The sequence below is a fragment of the Candidozyma haemuli genome, assembly GCF_002926055.2.
Source record: "Candidozyma haemuli strain B11899 chromosome Unknown D_2014730914, whole genome shotgun sequence".
Classification (NCBI taxonomy): domain Eukaryota; kingdom Fungi; phylum Ascomycota; class Pichiomycetes; order Serinales; family Metschnikowiaceae; genus Candidozyma; species Candidozyma haemuli.
The window spans coordinates 731,443-749,540 of NW_020289911.1; the positions used below are offsets into that span (position 1 = coordinate 731,443).

Consider the following 18,098-nt stretch of genomic DNA (forward strand, 5'->3'; position numbering starts at 1 on the left):
AAACCCTTTTTGAGCTATCCTGCGGCACCACCCACATAACACTCCCCCACGCGTGAAAAAAAAAAAAAAAAGTGCTGAATCAATTATTCCGTCCAACTTTGGTTCACAAAACCAAGGCCAGCCGTCTGCTTTGAATCTTAAATACGTCACCAATCAGGGTGTTTTGTTGCATAGGGCGGACCATCTCCTGTTATTTTTTTTTTCTTGCAAGTCTCTAGGCTGTTAGGCGCTAGCCAAGTTGAATCGACCGATCATTTGCTATTGTGTAACAACAAGCCAAGAGAGCGTGTTAAAGCCCGCAGTCTATCTTCTTTCACCGCTAAGCATCGTCCTCCTCAGTCTTAGGATCGCCTATACCATCTTCGTAAATGGCAAACACACATTCACTTTCTGGTAAGCACGGACTGTCGTAGATCTTACAGATTCTCTGCTCGCCTCTACCCTTCTTAAACGATAAACGAGTGGTAGAACTGTGGGCAATAATGTTACCTCCAATAGGTTTCTTTGGATCAGGATTAAACATTCCAGCCATACCGTCAACTTGGGCAACAACCTGGTTGGTAATCACAACGGCAATACCAAACTCGTCCGCCAATCTTTGTAACGTTCTCATGAACTTTGCAACATGGCCCTGTCTGGCAGACAATTCTCCACGTCCTGAATAGTCAGTTCTATACAAGGACATTATGGAATCCACCACAAGCAAGGAGAAACGGGATTCAGACATCATCTGCGCTGCCTGGTGCAAAAGCTGGAACTGATGTTCGGCATTGTAAGCCCTGGCATACGCTACGTTGTCAAGACAATCGTCCGGGTTCAAACCGTATCTTTGGGCAATCAGTACAAGTCTTACGGGTCTAAACGTACCCTCAGTATCGATGTAAAGACATTTACCTTCGCCACCACCCATATCAATAGGCAACTGACAAGTAACTGCCAACGTATGACACAACTGTGACTTACCAGTACGGAACTCACCAAAAACTTCAGTAATGGAGCCAGTCTCCACACCTCCACCAAGCAAAGTATCCAACTGCTTTGAACCACTGGTAAGACAAATCAACTCAGACCTTCTGCTGTGAAATTCCGAGGCCGTGGTGAAGCCCATAGGAACAAGCTTGGCCGCCTCAATACTGATCTTATCAGCTTTGGCTTCAGAAATACCTCTCACGGTAAGCAACGCCTTCTTTGGAGCATATGCCACACTCTCCACCGTGTGGTATCCTTCCAGCTTAAGCTTCTTGATATCACCAGGAGAGATACCGCTTCCTTCAAGCTGCTCAATAAGCAAAGGGCCTCCGAAACCTTCTTCGTCGTCTTCAACGTGGTCTGACATTATAGAGATGAGTTATATGACTAATAGACGTGATTAGTTTGAATCAAAATAACGCGCCACCCGCGAGGTAAACACAGGATCTACCGGATGAGGAAGACCCCAGAAGACGAGTTTTGATTGGTGGAATAGGCGATGACGAATAAAAATATTGTTAACAGAACTTACGATTAGAATTTATTAGCTTTGGAGGCTCATGGCTTCGGAATCCACTTTATTAGGCTTCCTGCTCCAGTATATCTCTTCATGAAGTATTTCGCAGCCTGAAAAGTTCAACACTTATAGGACCTCTTGGGTTAACAAATGGTACTTTTCAGCCCAAATGGTACTTTTCAGCCCAAATTGTACTTTATCAAATTCTGCTCTAAAGTTAGAGATAACCACTCTTTAAACTCCTTCTTTCAAAGAGTTACTAAGTTCATGAAAAACACCTGCCTTCTCTTGTTACTGGACTTGCATCTTTGACTCCTAGGTGCTACAACTCCACATCCTCTTCACTTACCAACCTACCTTCGAAAAAACTTGATACATTTATCAGGACAGCAAATTATCTTTCTTTACCTAGCAGAATTGCATGGTTTATGGTCCTTGGGCAGTTTATTTGCAACCACTACACGTGACGAAAATACGCGTAAGTATACAGAAGAATACGCGGTTGAAGAATACCAAAATACTCCAGCATCGATCAACCAAAGACAGCTACTTCCTACAATGCTGCTTGTAATTCCAGCATTTCTTGATGGGAACTCTTATGTCCATTACCATGAACTGTCGGGCCGTTTTATTGCAGGTAATAGTGACGGGTTGATCAAGGTCTTCGATCCTGAACTGGCTGACCTGGAGCCCTTGTCTTTGGATATCCTTGAAAACTTGACATCCATTTCGTCACTGGGTGCTAATATTCTTTTCACTAATACTGAAGGTGACTTGGCTGTGCTTGAGTTATCTGACTCACCTACTGGAGATGAGACTTTCAAGGTCATCTACAAGAATGATTTTCCCTTGAGAGATAGTACTTACATTAATGAGGGTAAGAGAATTGCTACTGGAGGAGATGCTGATGATCTTATTATTATTGACTGTGCTGACGATTTCCGTGTGAGCTCAATTCAGATGCCAGACTCGGTGGTGAGTGTCTCATATAACCCAGCAGGTGAGTTGATCAGTGTGGGACTTGCTAATGGTGATATTCAATTGGTATCTGTGGTTAACGAAAAGCCAGAGTTCTTGGAAAAGCTCACTAAAGTGATGCACGAAAAGCAACATTCGTCAGTTGACATTGTAAACTTCAATGGTCAGCATAAGCATGAAATCGTTCCCACAAAGGCACAATGGCTCAGTAACGGTGAGTTCCTTTTTGTGCCAACGAAACAAGGTACCATAAAGAGCTTCAACAGATCCGACTTGCTGCAAAAAAGAGAATTCAGACATTCACAGGATGAACTCATTTCATACACCGTTTCTCCCAGCCACAAATTCCTTCTTACGCTCCACAAGAATGGCTCTCTCCTAGTTTTTGACACAGACATCGGTGATCTTGTTTCAACCTTGAAATTAGGTGAGTTTGAGCATTTGCCATTAAATGTTGCTTGGAATGGCCAAATTGCTTTCGTCGGGACGACTAATGGAGAACTTCGTTCCATACCAGTTGCTCCCCAGGAACCCGAAGAAGTGCCTCTGCGTGTTCGTTCAGAAGTTAATTCTCTATTTCTTGACGAGGCAAGCGAATCCGAGACCGAGGAGCCCGTGGAGGTTGCAAACGGCCATGTTCCCGAGAAGAGAAGAGCCAACGGTCTAGACGACTCAAGAATTATTGACGAAGACGATGAAGAAGATGAAGAAGGCGATATCGAAAAGTTCCATAACGTACCGGTGAGTGACTATCTTCAACATAGACGTAAAAGACAGAAGCCACTGCACGGCTCGGAACAAGAGGAAGAACGCCCGATTGTCGAACCAAAACTATTCAACTTCAAGCCTTACACACCCGGATCGACGCCATGGATCACCTCATTGGATTCCACAACCAGAAGGCGTTATTTATTCATGAATTCTATTGGTTACGTCTGGGCGGTCAGAAGTGATACTTTCAATGATCCAAATAGCCACCAGAGCATCACAATCTCATTCTTTGACAGGACAAGTAATAAGGATTACCACTTTATTGATCACTACAACTACGATTTGTCTTCCGTTAACGAGAGAGGCGTCTTATTGGGTAACTCGGGTTATATGGAAAATGGAATCAAGAATGGCGGTCACATCTACTACAGACATCATGCATCAATCAACGATTCCTGGGAGAGACGTATACCATTATTGAGAGGTGAGTACATTACATCCCTTTGTCTCACAAGTTCTGCCCTGGCAACTTCTAACGATTCGATAATTGTTGTTGGTACCAATCATGGCTACTTGAGGTTTTTTAATCTTTATGGTCTTTGCATTAACTTGATGAAGGTCTCACCAGTTGTGGCCTTGATCTCGTCTCTGATTTCCACCATCTTTGCCATTCATCGAGTGGAACATAACAATTACAACTACTCCATCATTGACGTCAGCGAAGATTACAAATTTTTGCAACAGGGTGCTCCTATCACTTTGGAAACAACTCAAAATGCACCATTGATTAAGGGTATCTTTTTTAATGAATTGCATGATCCATGTGTTGTGGCCGGCTTCGATGATACATTGATGGTTTTGTCCCACTGGAGAGAACCTGGAAACGCAAGATGGGTACCTCTTCTCAGCTGCGGTGAAGTTGTGACCGATTATGGTCTTACAAGGTCCAAAAAGAACTGGAAATCATGGCCCTTGGGTCTCACAGACGACAAGTTTATCTGTTTGATCTTGAAGAACAACGACAAATACCCAGGTTTCCCACTTTCGTTACCCCTTGAACTAGAGGTTAAATTACCAATCAAGAGCTTTAAGCATCTACTGGGCGAGGAGAATAAGGACAAGGACGATCTTGATATAGAAGATAATGACCATACATCTAAGGTGGAGAAGTTGAAGGAGGAAGACCCTGAAGAAGAGTTCTTGAGAGCATCTACACTCGGCAAGCTTCTTAATCTGTCTCTACCAGATCTTGAGGATCAAGATGAGCTGCTTGAAAGATTGAATGGCTACAGTATGGCATTTGACAAATCGTTGCTTAAGCTCTTTGCGAACGCATGTCAAGATCTGAGACTCAACAAAGCACTCAGCGTTGTCAAACTAGTGAAGAACGATAAAGCCTTGCTTGCAGCCTCGAGGATTGCCGAGAGATTTGAGTTTATGAACCTTGCTGGGAAGATCACCAAGCTCAGAGAAGACTTGCACGAACTAGAAGATGACGATTGATCTGAACCGCGTGAACCGGGGAAATAGCTTGAAATGATGTATTCGATAAGTATGTACAATTTGGGGCTATGATACCAAAGGAATGGTGGGAAACTTAGAATTGCTTCTTGATGAAGTGGAACACGATGGGCGTCAACCACAAAGCACCAGCGACAACACCGGCAGTTTTCAAAGTGGCATAGGACATTTGCTCCTGCGCCTTCTTTTGTTCTTCTGGGATTTCAGCACCTGGACCGCCGTACATTTTTTTTTTTTTTAAGTTTCAGTTATATGGGGTTTGAAAGAAAAGATGTTTCTGTGACTTCTGTTTTTCGCCGTTGTGACCCGGCAGATAGTATATAGCAGATTACCGAGAGGACGAAAAATTCTCAGATAGCGGAAAATGCACGTGACTTCACAGACGTGAATACGATTCCCCTAAACCTTCCCAGATCAACCTGTCAACCACCATCGTCATCAAACAGGGTCTAAAAGATGACGTCTATCAAGCCCTTTGAGATGAACGATTTGTTCGACCTTAACCCAGTCAATTTAGATCCATTCACAGAAAATTTCAATCTCCTGTTCTACTTCCAGTACGCTACCCAATGGCCAGACCTCTTCTTCAAATCAGTTGAAGAGGCTCCTGAATTCAGCCCTAAGATCAGTGGATACATGATGGGGAAGACTGAGGGACAGCTTTCGAAAAAGGAATGGCATACCCATATCACTGCTGTTACTATAAGCAGAGATTATAGACGTCTAGGTCTTGCGTCAGACCTTTGTTTGCATTTGGAGAGGATCACGGCCGTGGTGCCTTATGAAACGCTATTTGTTGATTTGTTTGTGAAGGTAACGAATAGCGTCGCCAGGCAATTGTATGAGAAGTTGGGCTACTCTGTCTACAGAAGAGTTATAGGGTACTATGGGGCAACCTACCCTAAGGACAAAAACCACACGGACGATGAATTGGATGGGTTTGATATGAGAAAAGCTCTACCGAGAGATGTCAATAGGGAAACTGTTAGAGAGAACGGTGAAAAGCACTATGTGCTCCCAGATGAGGTTGTGTTTTAGGCTGATTTTTAGCAATTAGGGACATTTAGGGGGGTTTTGAACAAGGGAGGACCTCCATTATGCCAATCGTTTACCAGATCTTACATTCGTTCATTCTGGTGCTGGTTGAAATAAGGTTGGCAAGCGTGCTGGAGCAGAGCTGCACCCGTGCACCATGAGCATGACTAGGCTTGCACACACAATGGTGAGACACTTCCTCCAATACCCACTCTTGCTTATCAAATACAACCGCAATGTCAAGACCAGCCAGTTTAGCTGCTAGATTTCTGCAAAGAGATGGAGGGTCCAATGCGTCTTCCCGGTCGTCTTCCAGAGTACGTACACCCAATCCAGATGGAGAGGAGAATGGCTCGTTGGATGTGAACTTCCATGGCATCGAGGAATTACTCTCCAAGAAGTTGGAGTCTTTGCAGGCAATTATACTCCAAAGCGAGCAGGAGGATGCTGAAAACAGAGACTCTATGGTCGCCAATGCCCAAGATTATAGAGAAAAGCATGTCAATGCCATGAACAAGATGAGAATTCAGTCCGAGTCCACTACCGTCAATGAAATCATTGACTCTCTCGGACGTGCTCGTTCTGAAGTGTCGTCTCTGTCTAGAGAGATGCTCTTGGCTCAGCTCTATAAACTCGTGGTTATTAGACCATTGGTTGTCTACAATGAAGAGAATGCTGGTACTCCTAACTACGTTTCTGAGGAAAAGGTTCTGCAACTCGTTAAGCTTCTTAATTTGAAGGAGTACAGATCATCATCCGAGTTCATTCTTTTGTTCCGTTCCATCATCGGTTTGCTTGCTAGTGACCTTGAGGACTTTGGAGAGATTGTCAGTGTTGACTTCCATGCAAAGTTAGAAACTCTCATCTCTGAGCCTCCAAGTGCCTACATTAATGAAGAAAACAAGTCAGGCGTGATTAGCGGCTATTGCGCCCTTCTCATCGTGTTATACGCTGACAATTCTGCTTTCGGTGTTGACGATAAGGTGAAGTGGCTTATGGAGCTTGCGCAAGGGTATGTGCAAAGCAGTGTCACCCTCTCCAATGAGCTTAAAACAGGTGACCGTGAATACTCCACCTTGATGGATGAGAGCGAGGACAAGCGTCTTGTCAGTGAGCAGGAGGCTCATCTTCATGCCGAGGCCAACATCGCCATTGCAGCTATCCATGGTGTTGCTGGCCTTTTGACTCTTCTTCCGCGTGGCGAATACTTGAACGAACTCCTTACTACCCTCGCCACAGAATTTGTCGAAATTGTCGATAATGACGTCAATGTAGACATTGCCAAGGCGGGAGGAAGGGCCCTCGCTCTTTGTTACGAGCTTTACACCTACGAAGAAGGTAGCGAAGACCCTGATGATGTCGACGAAGAATTCAATTACAATGCACCATACTACGAGCAAGAGGCTCTTCTTGCTATTTGCAACAGACTTTCAGGCATGACTGCCAAGAAAGTCGGTAAGAAGGAGAAGAAGGAGACAACAACTGTCTTCAGTCAATTGTCTAACACGATACAACAGTACACGAATCCAGATCTCAGGGAAGAAATCTATAAGAGATCGCTCAAGGCAGCAGAGTTGCAGAACGAGAGTGTCAGCACAACTACCATCAAGTTATCTCGTTCCAAGACTCTCCCCATTAACAGCTGGTTCTTGTACTTCAGACTTCTTCATTTGAAATGGTGTTTCGGATTTGGTCTCCATGATCAGCTTGTCCACAACCCTGATATCAGAGGTGTGTTGAAGGAACCATCAACGAAGTACTCTGACAAGTACGGCGGAGGTGACGAGCTCATTTTGGGCGGCGACACCTATGGCCAGAATGCAATGAGCGATGTGGACCGGTTCGCACGCTCAGAGAAGAAGAGGGCTCATGATCTCAAGAAAGCCCGCCAGACGAAGCTCTCAGAAGAGCTTGAGGATCTTGGAATCAAAGATGACTAATATGGGTTTATAGGGTCTTCAATTTAAGTGCAATCATTAATCAATTGGCCTCGTAGGTAAATGTTCTATGGATGGTTGATCCAATAAGGAATCTGTTGTCGTTCTATAGATCATTAGGGATGGAGAAGGTATTTATATAAAATGTATATACTTCATTATATCATGCCAGGTCGTCAACAACTTCCACACTCCTAAATGGTCTCGAGCTTCACGTCGATACCATCTTCTTTAAGTTCAAAACCCACCTTCGTGAAGTCCTTCACAACGTAGGTTGCACCAGCCTCTTCCAAGATTTCCTTAGAAAACGTAGTAGCAAGACCAATAACGGTATAACCAGCGTTAACGCCTGCCCTAGCACCCATTGGAGCATCTTCAAAAACAACTGACTTACCAGGTTTACCATGCACTTCAGCCAAGGCCTGTGCTGCCTTCAAGTAGCCTTCTGGATGAGGCTTACCCTCTGAAACATCGTTAGCAGTCACGAACACCTCAGGTTTCTTAAGACCCTCAAAAACATTATCAACCCAACCATGAGCAAGGTCAGTGGTTCCAGAAGTACATATAGCCCAGCGTTGTGGAGACTGCTCGTTGAGCTTAGTCAATGCAACAGTAGAACCAGGAACCTCCTTAGCCAAATGGCCATATTTCGTGGCAATCGACAACTCGTAAGCGCCAATGGCCTCATCGGAAGTATCCTTATACGGGAACCATCTCTGGTATGTTTCTATGGTTCTTCTTCCATGAGAAGTAGCCAAGAACGCGCTAGTCTCGATCTGATCTTCATGCTTTGAGTTGTGCTCATCGAGCACTTCCTGCCATGCTGTTTCCACAGCATCTGTAGTATTAACCAAAGTACCGTCGAGATCGAAAAGAATGTAGTTTGTGGAGATAGTCTGCATTTTTTGGAAAAAAGTAAGTAACGAGTGAATAATGTCTCAGATCGCAGGTTAGACCAGGTTGGCCATAGAGTAAGGTGATGTCCAGTGCTGCGCGGGTGCAAATTGGACTATTTTCCGTACCGAGAGTGGGGCAGAAGTGGAGAACATATGGAGAGGAAGGTGTCTATGGGGTATGTGATTGGCGGGGTGGGTCCTGTTTTATGATAAGTGGTTAATTGGAATGGGATAAAGTTTGGGGAAGCCAGTTGGGTTGGCTAGAGGTGGGTTGTAGACGGATCATAACTGTGCATGGTGAACTATTTATAGTAGTTAGTGAAAGAGTTGGAGTAGAAGTTCTTTGAAAAGGACTTCGTGGGCGATGACTTACTTAAGAGGCGTGATTTCTGAAAAATAGGTGAAGAGAAGAAATACTGGGAAGCTGGACGGTGGACTGGCTTCTTGGTTCCAGGTACTTCACGAGGGAGCAGTGAAGGAAGAGAGAAACAGACGCTATGACAAACCCGTAGCTAACGTTACAGTGAGAGGATTGAACGAGGTGATTTTCAAAGCACCAATTCAAGTTCAATTGAAGTACTCTTTGGATATGACACAAGTAGGATACATCTAAGTGTACTGATGGAATAGCTAGCCACTGAGTATTGGCATCAATAAATTGGACTGGATTTCATTTGGACGGTATCAGCTGACGATACAGTATTTGTTTTAACTACAGTCATTTGATTTGAAAGTGTTGTGCTGGAGAGGTGGATGGCTGCAAAAACCGTCATGAAGTTGCCCAGCTGCTTGGGCGCTCGCTAAAGTATAAGCGACTTCTGTGGAATCTAAGTAACACGCTTTAAATGCACACTTTGCAATAGCAGAAGGAAAAAAGAAATACCTCAGTAATTCTTCTACCCTGCTTATCACTTTCTTGACATGGGAATATATTTCTTCACTGGCATTTCGAACAATAGATCGTAGTCAGATTACGCATGGTGGTATAGAGGGGTGCAGGATAAACGTCATACCGAGATCTATCTACGTTTCTGTGTCATTTTTAGCTTAAATGGCCAGTAGTCGAGTATGAGATGTTCTAGTACGTTGTCAGTGATTTATATTCCAATGATGGTTGTGGGGTCACTACGGTAAGCTTTAAGATAGGCGTAGACAGACCCACACCTCCTCTACACGCTAATACCATCAAACGAAGCTTTCCACGCATATAAAGGGCATCCAAAGAGCTTTTCAAAAACCACCAGCCTTCAAGACTCTTTTTTTAAACTATTCTTCCCGTTTTGCCCTCTCGTGCTTGAATAAATACCTGGTGGACCCTTGATATATGCACGTGCGCAAACTCACATGACCAAACATGGTATATCGACCTGCTTACCTACCCTTGATTAATACTTCACCCTACTTACCCTTCAAGTCACTAAAACCTCAAAGCTATTCATGCTAACCAGTGAACAATGCATACCGGTGTTCTTTTCATAGGATGCCTATGTTTTGTTTGTTTCGTGGTACAACTACTACCGGTCATCTCGGTGCCCTTGACAGGAGAAAATATTGGCTATAACTTGCACTTTTCACTGTATAACAACATAACTTTTGGTGTATTTGGCATCTGTGACTTTGTTAAACATAAGTGCTCGAAGGTTGCTATTGGGTACCCTACAAAAAGCTATGAATATGCATTTCAAGATATCAAGCAGGATGAGTTTGATGAAGACTTCTTTTCAACTGTATCACTACCGTCTGGCGCCACACACCTGATTTCGAAGCTTTTGGTAGTTCATGTCGTTGCATTTATTTTAACTGGACTTCTAACTTTGGAATGTGCCTTTGTCGTCATTTTAACCCATGTGGATAAAAAGTATCCTGGCTCACCTGTGTGGATTATCTTTCAAAGAGCGAAGAAGAAAAAGAAAAAGGCCGAAACGGAGGAAGCTGCTTCTTCGAATAAGGATGCTCCAAAGAAACCCAAGAGAAACTTGCTTGGTCATTTCTCGTGGATGCTTTTATTGAGTGCACTTTCCTTCTTGCTGACGCTTCTAGCGTTCCTTGCCGATTTAATCTTGTTCATTCCTCGAATGAGCTTTCTAGCGTGGATCCAACTTCTACCGATTGCGCTTATGGCGCTTATTGCATCGCTTTTGTGTTTTATGAAGCGTTCCATCTCTTCCAGAAGGCATCTAGATGAAGAGTACAGGGGTAAGAACGATGATATGCGTAACAACGGAGTCATGCCTCGCTGGATCGACGACTCTGCTTCCGACGACGGGTTCTACGTTTTCACAAACGGATTCTACAGCTCTGGGCAGGGACCAGAGGAAGAAGTAGGAAGACGCAGATCAAGTTCGCTCCATGAAGTGGCCCCGGTCGACACGTTGGCCCCGACAAACACAAACCATTCAATAGACTCACATGACATCGCCGAACTGATAGAATTACAGCGGATGGATTAAATAATTGCATAAAGATTACGAAATAACTCACTAAACTGTTTAATAGGCTCTTGGGTGCTTGTCTTCACCGTCAGAGTCCTCAGCCTCAAGCTTCTTCTCCTCGAAGTAAGGCTTTTCACCAAGAACCGTGATTCTGTAATGGTGACGGGCGATGGTCTCCTGGTTGAGGAAATCCAAAGTGGCAGTGTGGACCAAGAACCTGTTGTCCCACGCAATCACTGTTCTGGCGTCAGTACCTCTGTGGGTAGCTCTGACTTGGAACTCTGGATTGTTAAGACAGTGGTCCTCCAAGAAGTTCAAGATGGTGGCAGACTCAACATCTTTCAAACCCTTGATCTTCTGGATGAATCCTCTGGAGAAGAAAAGACTCTTCTCTCCAGTCACTGGGTGAGTTCTAACCAAAGGATGTTCAGAGTAAGAGACCTTCTTCACCTTGGCTAATTGGTTTCTAAGAGCAGCGCCCTTTTGCTGGAACTCGTTAGAGTGGATAACTGTCAAGGTTTCAAAGAACTTCTGCAAAATTGGCGACAATCTCTTGTAGGCCTCTCTCAAGTCAACGAAAACAGTATCTCCACCAGATGGAGGGGCCTCCAAAGCAACGAAAAACGAGAAAGAAGAAGGGTACTCCTCGAAACTGATATCAGAGTGCCATCTGAAAGCACCAGCCTCGTGACGGAACTGCAGAGCCCATCTGTTAGCACCGCCAGCCTTCCTGAAGGTGACGAGCAACTCGGGATGATCAACAGCCGAGTAAGAAACAGGATGGATGTGCAATGGTCCAAAGTACTTACCAAAGTCCTTAGCGAAAGCAGCGCCCTTGTCTCTGAAGTCCTGGTTTCTGAACACAGCGAGACCTCTGGTTTCCAAGAACAAAGCTAAGTCGTTCTTTCCAGCATCGTCCAACTCACTGAGCTGAACACCATCAATTTCGGTACCCAAGTTGGGAGACAAGTCGAACTTTTGAACATCTTGGCCAGCCTTAAAGAGGTTCTTGAAAGTTGGGTCACCCAAATGGCCCTTATCGTTCTTGATGTGGTCTGGGTTGGCCTGGTTGTTGTAAATACCAGCCTCCTCGACCTTAGTCTTAGCAAGAAATTCTGGGTACTTGATTTTGGAAACCTCCTCGTCAACCTCGCTGGAGGTGCTAATCTTACCAGTGCTGTACTGTTCTTGAAGGTCTTTCAAGTAGAGCTGGTCGTTCAATTCAGAACCGGTGATTTTCCAGTAGCTAACCATTTTGTTTTTGTGGTGCAGAGAATGAAAAAGACAAGAGAATCTGTCTACATTTTATAATCCATCATTTTTCTGTGGTTCACATACTTCTCTCGATTAATCTTAACCTAACGCAATTTGGCTGCAAAATCCCTGTTCAAGGAGCCACACACGGCTGACAAATTGACCGCGCGAGCCACACCACAACTATGGAGAAAGCACTGGGGGTTGAAAAATTAGAAGAAAGATCAGACGCAGGTAATTACATGTAGATTATGCACATTTGTGTTTTGGGAGGGTTCGTGCGGTTTATGACGACTTGATAAGGAAAGTCAGCTCGTCATATGGTATCTTGTTCTCTTCGCAGATCATTCGCAAAGTACTCCTCAAGTTGCGATCAACTCTGACGTTTCCATCTCTCAACAAAAGCCTCACAAACTGTGTTATCTCAACGGCCTTGGCTATTGGAGACTTCGGGCTTTGTTTCTGTATGAGATATAAGCGGACGAGCACATGCCCGGCGTAATTGGGAAGGAGTCCCGAATTTCTAGCTAACCGCACGAATTGCGTCAAATCGTACGAATTGTCGATTAATCGGGATAATAGTAACTCGAAGGAGTTCACATCTAGTCCATGGTGGAATAAGATTGGTTTGCTCCATGTAATCTCTTCTAGAATCTGCTCTTTATTCTTGTTTTCCTGTCTTGCACTCTCAGAGTATAATTGCATGAAGTGCTGGAAGTTTCCTTTAGATGGTGCCATGGTGTGATGTTTAACGAGAGATTCTAACGTTTTCATAGCGCCTTTTAGGTTGTGGCTCTCACATGCTAGTTTGGTTAAAATGTCAAGTGTGCTTGGTGAAACCTTACTAAATAGGCTCGGCTCTTCGGCGAAAACTGCCCCGAAGTATGAATCTAAGGCCGAAGCCTTCTCCGCCATGGAATACGTCTGTGAATTCTGAGCGAGGAAATCCAAGAACATTGGAAAATCACTTGTGCCTGATACCCAAGACAGCTTCGACGTCAAATGTCTTTTCAAGTACTCTATCACCAAATTGTACTTGGTTATGTCTAATTGGAATGGCTCCTCCAGTAAAAGAGCATGAATCACATCGCCTGGCTTCATTTCTGGAGCTGAGTATTTGATAGACTTCTCTAGGTCACCAAGTGAAGAGATCAGTTCAGCAAAACTCACATCATCCAACCGTGAACCCAAGAACGAGAATAGCGTGTCGTATTCGGGTATTTCATCAAGTCTTGGATTAAGAGCGTTGAATTCCTTGATCCATTTATCTGTCATGCTGCCGAAGAGGAACTTCGAGCCTCTCTCTGATGGCTTTGTAGTGAACTTGTACAGCTCGTCGCCCGTAAATGGCGAATCTGAAGCGATCGTGGTAACTGCCAAGTCATTAAACGTCGGACGAAGCAACACATCGTGTACTTCTCTGGGATCGATCATCGGTGAAAATTCACGAGGGTAACTGGAAAAGTCTGGTCTGTCGGGCACCAAGTGGTCCAACTCCTCGTTTGGTGTTGTTTGAGTGGCAGAAGGAACTGGTTCCTCGGCTGCCATCCTCCTGAGAGCCTGGCTGAAGCCACGGCGGGCGAGTCTTGATGCCATGTGCTGATGCGTGGTTGAAGTCTTTGAGAATACGTGAATAAGTTGGTGCGCATTCGGTTAAGTATGGGGACCGAACAAGCAGGATGGAGAAAATGGACACTACAAGAGGAAGAGATGAGAGGATGAAGGTGGATGGTTTATGTATAGAAAGGGACGTGAAGTAGTGGAAAGATGCTAGTTTTGGGTGTTTTCGAGTCTTTCTTTTGTTTTTCTTGGATTAGCGGTTGGTACTCTGGGTACTCTCACTGGCTTGAGAAGACTTAGTAGAAACATACAACAGTCAAGTAAATATGTTCCTCAGAGGACGATGAAAATAAGTTGTTGTTGTCTTTCCAGTAGCTAAATTACCAATGCTTGCCCTCCTAATCATGCTCATCCTAGTTGAGGCATGGCTGCAAAATCCTGAAACATCGACCAAACACGACATCCAACTAACGGGAGCAAAACTGCTGAACATACAACATGCTCTTTTTCATTTATTTGGGAATTCAAGCTTTGGCTTTTCAGTTCCTTGATTCTGGGATTCTGCTGTATGAGCTATCCACAGAGATATACCAGTCTCAGTGTGCTCATCGAGCATTAGAGGACGTGATTGAAGAGTGTGCTTCTGGCGGCGTGGAAAGCCTTAGTCTGGCACTAAGAAAGAAACTGGCTGTTGATTTATCTGTTTGTGAATTTCAAGATGCAGCGATAGACTATCCAGAAAGTTGTAAGCGTTTGGATACTGATTCTGCCTACCATAATTGCATTCAAGAGCTTAGACAGACATCTCAGTACTGGACCACATATTCGGGAAATTACCGAAGAATAAAAAGTATCTGTCACGAAGAAGCCATGCCGTTTTTCAAAGAGCATCTTGTTGATCTATTTAATAACGTTACTCGAACTTACACTTCGTTCCATGAAGCATCCTTTGAAAGCACCAAAGAAACGGAACGATACCAGAAAGAAGTACAGCTTCAATTTGAGAAAATGCTTGCAGAAGTGATGGAGATGGTGTCAGTCAGTAGAAAACATCGTGAAGATTGGGAAGCGGAAGCCATGGCTTTCAATGAAGAATTGGAGAGCATCTTCAGCAACGTTCAGGGCCAGGTACACCACGAATTTGACCATTTAGCGTCATCCATAAATTCCTTGAGTAAAGTAGCTAATAACCAGGCAGACCTCGTCGGTATCCATGCAGACGAAGAAACAGCCAGGCTAAATGAAGCTTCATCGTTATGGACAGACTTCAAGGGAACACTACATGAAGACATTCTTGAAATCCTTGAAGCCATGAAAGATATCCAAACACAAACTTCCCTTTCCCAATCCAACCAACTAGCTCTCCACGACACTCTCCAAGGCGAACTTCAACTCACCACTGAGTTCCAGCACCGTCTTCGTTCTATCGAGTTCGATCTCCAACAATACTTCGATACCCAAAGCACAGAACTAGAGTCATTCATCGAAGCGACATTGTTAAAGTTTGGGTCAATGCTAAACACTTCGGTGCAGCAGTTGGAGACGAGCCATGCATCACTAAGAGACAACGTCTACGACCTCAACGAGATGCTAGCAGAACAAAAAGACTCTGTAAATCAAGTCTTTGCCAACCTAACCACTCAAATCAAAATCACCACAAACGAACTCAAAAAAAGAAGCCTATTCAATCCAATCAGTATATTGCTCAGCTTAAGCAGTACACCAGTAACTGTACTTACAGTGTTAGGATGTATACTCATATTTGCACGAAATGTCCCCCGCAAGCCATTCAAAGCAGTTTACGAATTCTTTGAGTCATTCATGATTGGCCTTCTTGTTACCATTCTTGTTCGTTTGTTATGGAAGTATCTGTTTTGAGGTGGGGCACAAAAGAGACCAAAAGCCCATGTCGTACCCAAAAACTCGCGATGGTCATCACCGTTGGACCCCACATTTCGGACTTCCAAACATAAAAGTTCACAAAGCAACCTACACTTTTGAATGTTCTACCTAACACTATGAGACTCCCTTTAAGCTGGCTTCCAGCGTTTCTTATTCCTGTGAAGTCGCCGAATTTCCTAAACGATGTGAACACTCCAGAACCACTTGACCCTGTCATCCATCGCAATATGTTCACCTATGCACATCTAATAGACATTTCGTATTGCATTGATAAGTTCCATGGAATCAAGGAGCCTTTTGAATGTAACTTGGATTGCTCCAAGAGGTTCCCTAATATGACGTTGGTGCACCAGTGGTACTTTGACGATGCTGTGTGTGGATACATTGCATCTACGTACTCTGATATCTTCAATTATGAGGAGACTACGGAAACAACAAAGAAGCACAAGACTATTGTTGTTTCTTTGAGAGGGACGAGGTCGCTTAATGACGTTTTGGCTGATATCAGGGTGGATATGGTGCCTTATCATAATCTACATCATCGCCTACCGTATTGTGGAGAGAACTGCAAGATACACCAGGGGTTTGCTAGGTACTATAAGAACACCCTTGCGGCTATTCATAACCAATTGACCACCGAGCTTTCTTCTGGTGGAGACTCTGAGGATTATGAGTTGGTGTTTGTGGGTCACTCAATGGGCGGCTCGGTAGCTCTTCTACTAGCACTACATTTCCTTGATCTTGGTTTCGATAAGCTTACCTTGGTTACAATGGGCCAGCCTATGGTTGGAAATAGCGAGTTTACTTCCTGGGCTGATTTTGTTCTTGGAAGCTATATGCCTATGAAGCATGGTTCTTATGATCGGAAGTTCTTGAGAGTTATACATAAGGGGGACTTAGTTACTCAGGTTCCTTCTACCTCTTCAAACTTTCTTGATCAGTTTGCACAGTTTCAAAACCAAATCTATGTAAATGTCACTGGAGGTGAAACAAATCCATCTGTTGATGAAGTTGTGGACTGCTTCTCTGGCACAAATCCACGGTGTGTTTCTGCTGACTTCAGCAAACCTCATATGGGAAGCATCATTTTCCGAAACTACTACGAAGCCCATAATACGTACTTCAGGAACATAGGTCTCTGTGGTCTAGGTGTACGGAAAGATATCTCTGTTTTCGGGGCCGTATAGGCAGACTTTGAAGAAAAGAGTCAATATTGAAAAGAAGCGCCATTCCTTCTTATTTAAACATTACAGAGAATTCCTGTAAACTACCAGGTTGGTGTATCTCATGTTCCTGGTCAGTGGCTGCGAAAAGCCTATACGCATAAGACATCCTCCCATACACCCACAACTTTCCCTACTGATTAGCATATTCAATAATTTGAAATCCAAGCCTTCAATCACTCACCTCTCTCCATTTTGGTCCCATCTTTTCCTATAAATATATACCCCTTATGAAGTAGGAGTGCTCCGGGCTATGGTACCGCCTGGAAATCATGCAGTCCACACTAAACAAACCAACCTAAGACCAACTTTCACATCCAACTCACCACCACCAAACCACATCTACTTAATGGCTCGTCCACCAACAAACACCCTCATTGTGACAAGACTCTCCAAGGAATTGAAAGATGACCCTAATGTTCTTGTCAATCTTCTTGCTGCACAGGGTCTCCAGGTAGAGCTTATCTCGCTCCCCAAGTTCGAAAGGTACATCATAATATGTGGCACGCTGGCCCTAGCAATCTACGTGAGAGACTATCTACTGTCTAATCTTGGGAAATCTATTGGTATCAGTTTCAGTCTTAAGGATAACCACCTGAGGCTCCTTGAAGACGAGAACTGGACCCTTCGAGCACAAGACACCCAGTTCTTAGAGCTTCCCTCGGAGGAAGGCAGCAGAAGGTTCCTTATCCTGCCTCCACTTTCTCCTCAAAGCGAATGGGACGACTATCATAAGGTCGAAGATGGTCCTAACGAGAAGGCTATCTACTCTCCAGAGGAGCTTTCGCACTTGCTATGGGATAGATTTGGAGGGTTTGATAGTTTCCATGTAAAGAAGTACCAAGATGACGATGACGAAAGCGATGATAATGAAGAGAATTTGCTTGATATTCGTCAACAACCAGAGGTGCTTTTTGAGAATATCGATAACGGAGTGCCTGCCATTGTGGTAGATTCCGTGCGGAACCAAAAATCCAAAAAGACTCCACCTCTTCCCAAAACAACCATGCCGCCTACCGACTAAGAAGCTTTTAATTTTTTTTCTTGTTTTTTATTGTTTTTGGTGTTGTTTAGGCGGACCATGTGTCTGGAAAACAGGGTGCATTGATGAAGTCCTGCAGAGCGCATCGCATCCTGGGAGTTGATTTTTTTAGAGATGAGAA

At 44.1% G+C, this 18,098-nt stretch overlaps 10 protein-coding genes across 10 annotated transcripts; 6 read left to right on the top strand and 4 right to left on the bottom strand. All coding sequences in view use genetic code 12, as the record gives it.

Annotated features, from left to right (window-relative positions):
• Window positions 1-319: 319 nt before the first annotated feature.
• RAD51 (recombinase) lies at window positions 320-1,336 on the bottom strand (the record flags this gene model as incomplete). The annotated part of the gene is made up of 1 exon (XM_025486425.1): window positions 320-1,336. One exon carries the CDS (start codon window positions 1,334-1,336, stop codon window positions 320-322), a length of 1,017 nt encoding a protein of 338 aa, XP_025343975.1.
• A 708-nt stretch (window positions 1,337-2,044) lies between these two features.
• CXQ85_002762 (chromatin-binding protein) lies at window positions 2,045-4,678 on the top strand (the record flags this gene model as incomplete). The annotated part of the gene is made up of 1 exon (XM_025486426.1): window positions 2,045-4,678. One exon carries the CDS (start codon window positions 2,045-2,047, stop codon window positions 4,676-4,678), a length of 2,634 nt encoding a protein of 877 aa, XP_025343976.1.
• A 474-nt stretch (window positions 4,679-5,152) lies between these two features.
• On the top strand, window positions 5,153-5,734 carry CXQ85_002763 (peptide alpha-N-acetyltransferase complex B subunit; the record flags this gene model as incomplete). The annotated part of the gene is made up of 1 exon (XM_025486427.1): window positions 5,153-5,734. One exon carries the CDS (start codon window positions 5,153-5,155, stop codon window positions 5,732-5,734), a length of 582 nt encoding a protein of 193 aa, XP_025343977.1.
• Window positions 5,735-5,967: 233 nt separating this feature from the next.
• On the top strand, window positions 5,968-7,671 carry CXQ85_002764 (uncharacterized protein; the record flags this gene model as incomplete). The annotated part of the gene is made up of 1 exon (XM_025486428.1): window positions 5,968-7,671. The coding sequence occupies one exon, from the start codon at window positions 5,968-5,970 to the stop codon at window positions 7,669-7,671; it is 1,704 nt and encodes a 567-aa protein (XP_025343978.1).
• A 191-nt stretch (window positions 7,672-7,862) lies between these two features.
• Window positions 7,863-8,570, bottom strand: DOG1 (2-deoxyglucose-6-phosphatase; the record flags this gene model as incomplete). Its single annotated transcript, XM_025486429.1, has 1 exon — window positions 7,863-8,570. One exon carries the CDS (start codon window positions 8,568-8,570, stop codon window positions 7,863-7,865), a length of 708 nt encoding a protein of 235 aa, XP_025343979.1.
• Window positions 8,571-10,018: 1,448 nt separating this feature from the next.
• On the top strand, window positions 10,019-11,014 carry RIM9 (Rim9p; the record flags this gene model as incomplete). Its single annotated transcript, XM_025486430.1, has 1 exon — window positions 10,019-11,014. One exon carries the CDS (start codon window positions 10,019-10,021, stop codon window positions 11,012-11,014), a length of 996 nt encoding a protein of 331 aa, XP_025343980.1.
• A 39-nt stretch (window positions 11,015-11,053) lies between these two features.
• CXQ85_002767 (TauD/TfdA dioxygenase family protein) lies at window positions 11,054-12,250 on the bottom strand (the record flags this gene model as incomplete). Its single annotated transcript, XM_025486431.1, has 1 exon — window positions 11,054-12,250. The coding sequence occupies one exon, from the start codon at window positions 12,248-12,250 to the stop codon at window positions 11,054-11,056; it is 1,197 nt and encodes a 398-aa protein (XP_025343981.1).
• Window positions 12,251-12,535: 285 nt separating this feature from the next.
• Window positions 12,536-13,846, bottom strand: CXQ85_002768 (uncharacterized protein; the record flags this gene model as incomplete). Its single annotated transcript, XM_025486432.1, has 1 exon — window positions 12,536-13,846. The coding sequence occupies one exon, from the start codon at window positions 13,844-13,846 to the stop codon at window positions 12,536-12,538; it is 1,311 nt and encodes a 436-aa protein (XP_025343982.1).
• A 462-nt stretch (window positions 13,847-14,308) lies between these two features.
• CXQ85_002769 (uncharacterized protein) lies at window positions 14,309-16,899 on the top strand (the record flags this gene model as incomplete). The annotated part of the gene is made up of 2 exons (XM_025486433.1): window positions 14,309-15,421; window positions 15,787-16,899. 2 exons carry the CDS (start codon window positions 14,309-14,311, stop codon window positions 16,897-16,899), a joined length of 2,226 nt encoding a protein of 741 aa, XP_025343983.1.
• A 385-nt stretch (window positions 16,900-17,284) lies between these two features.
• Window positions 17,285-17,959, top strand: RCN1 (Rcn1p; the record flags this gene model as incomplete). The annotated part of the gene is made up of 1 exon (XM_025486434.1): window positions 17,285-17,959. One exon carries the CDS (start codon window positions 17,285-17,287, stop codon window positions 17,957-17,959), a length of 675 nt encoding a protein of 224 aa, XP_025343984.1.
• Between the last annotated feature and the right edge of the window lie 139 nt (window positions 17,960-18,098).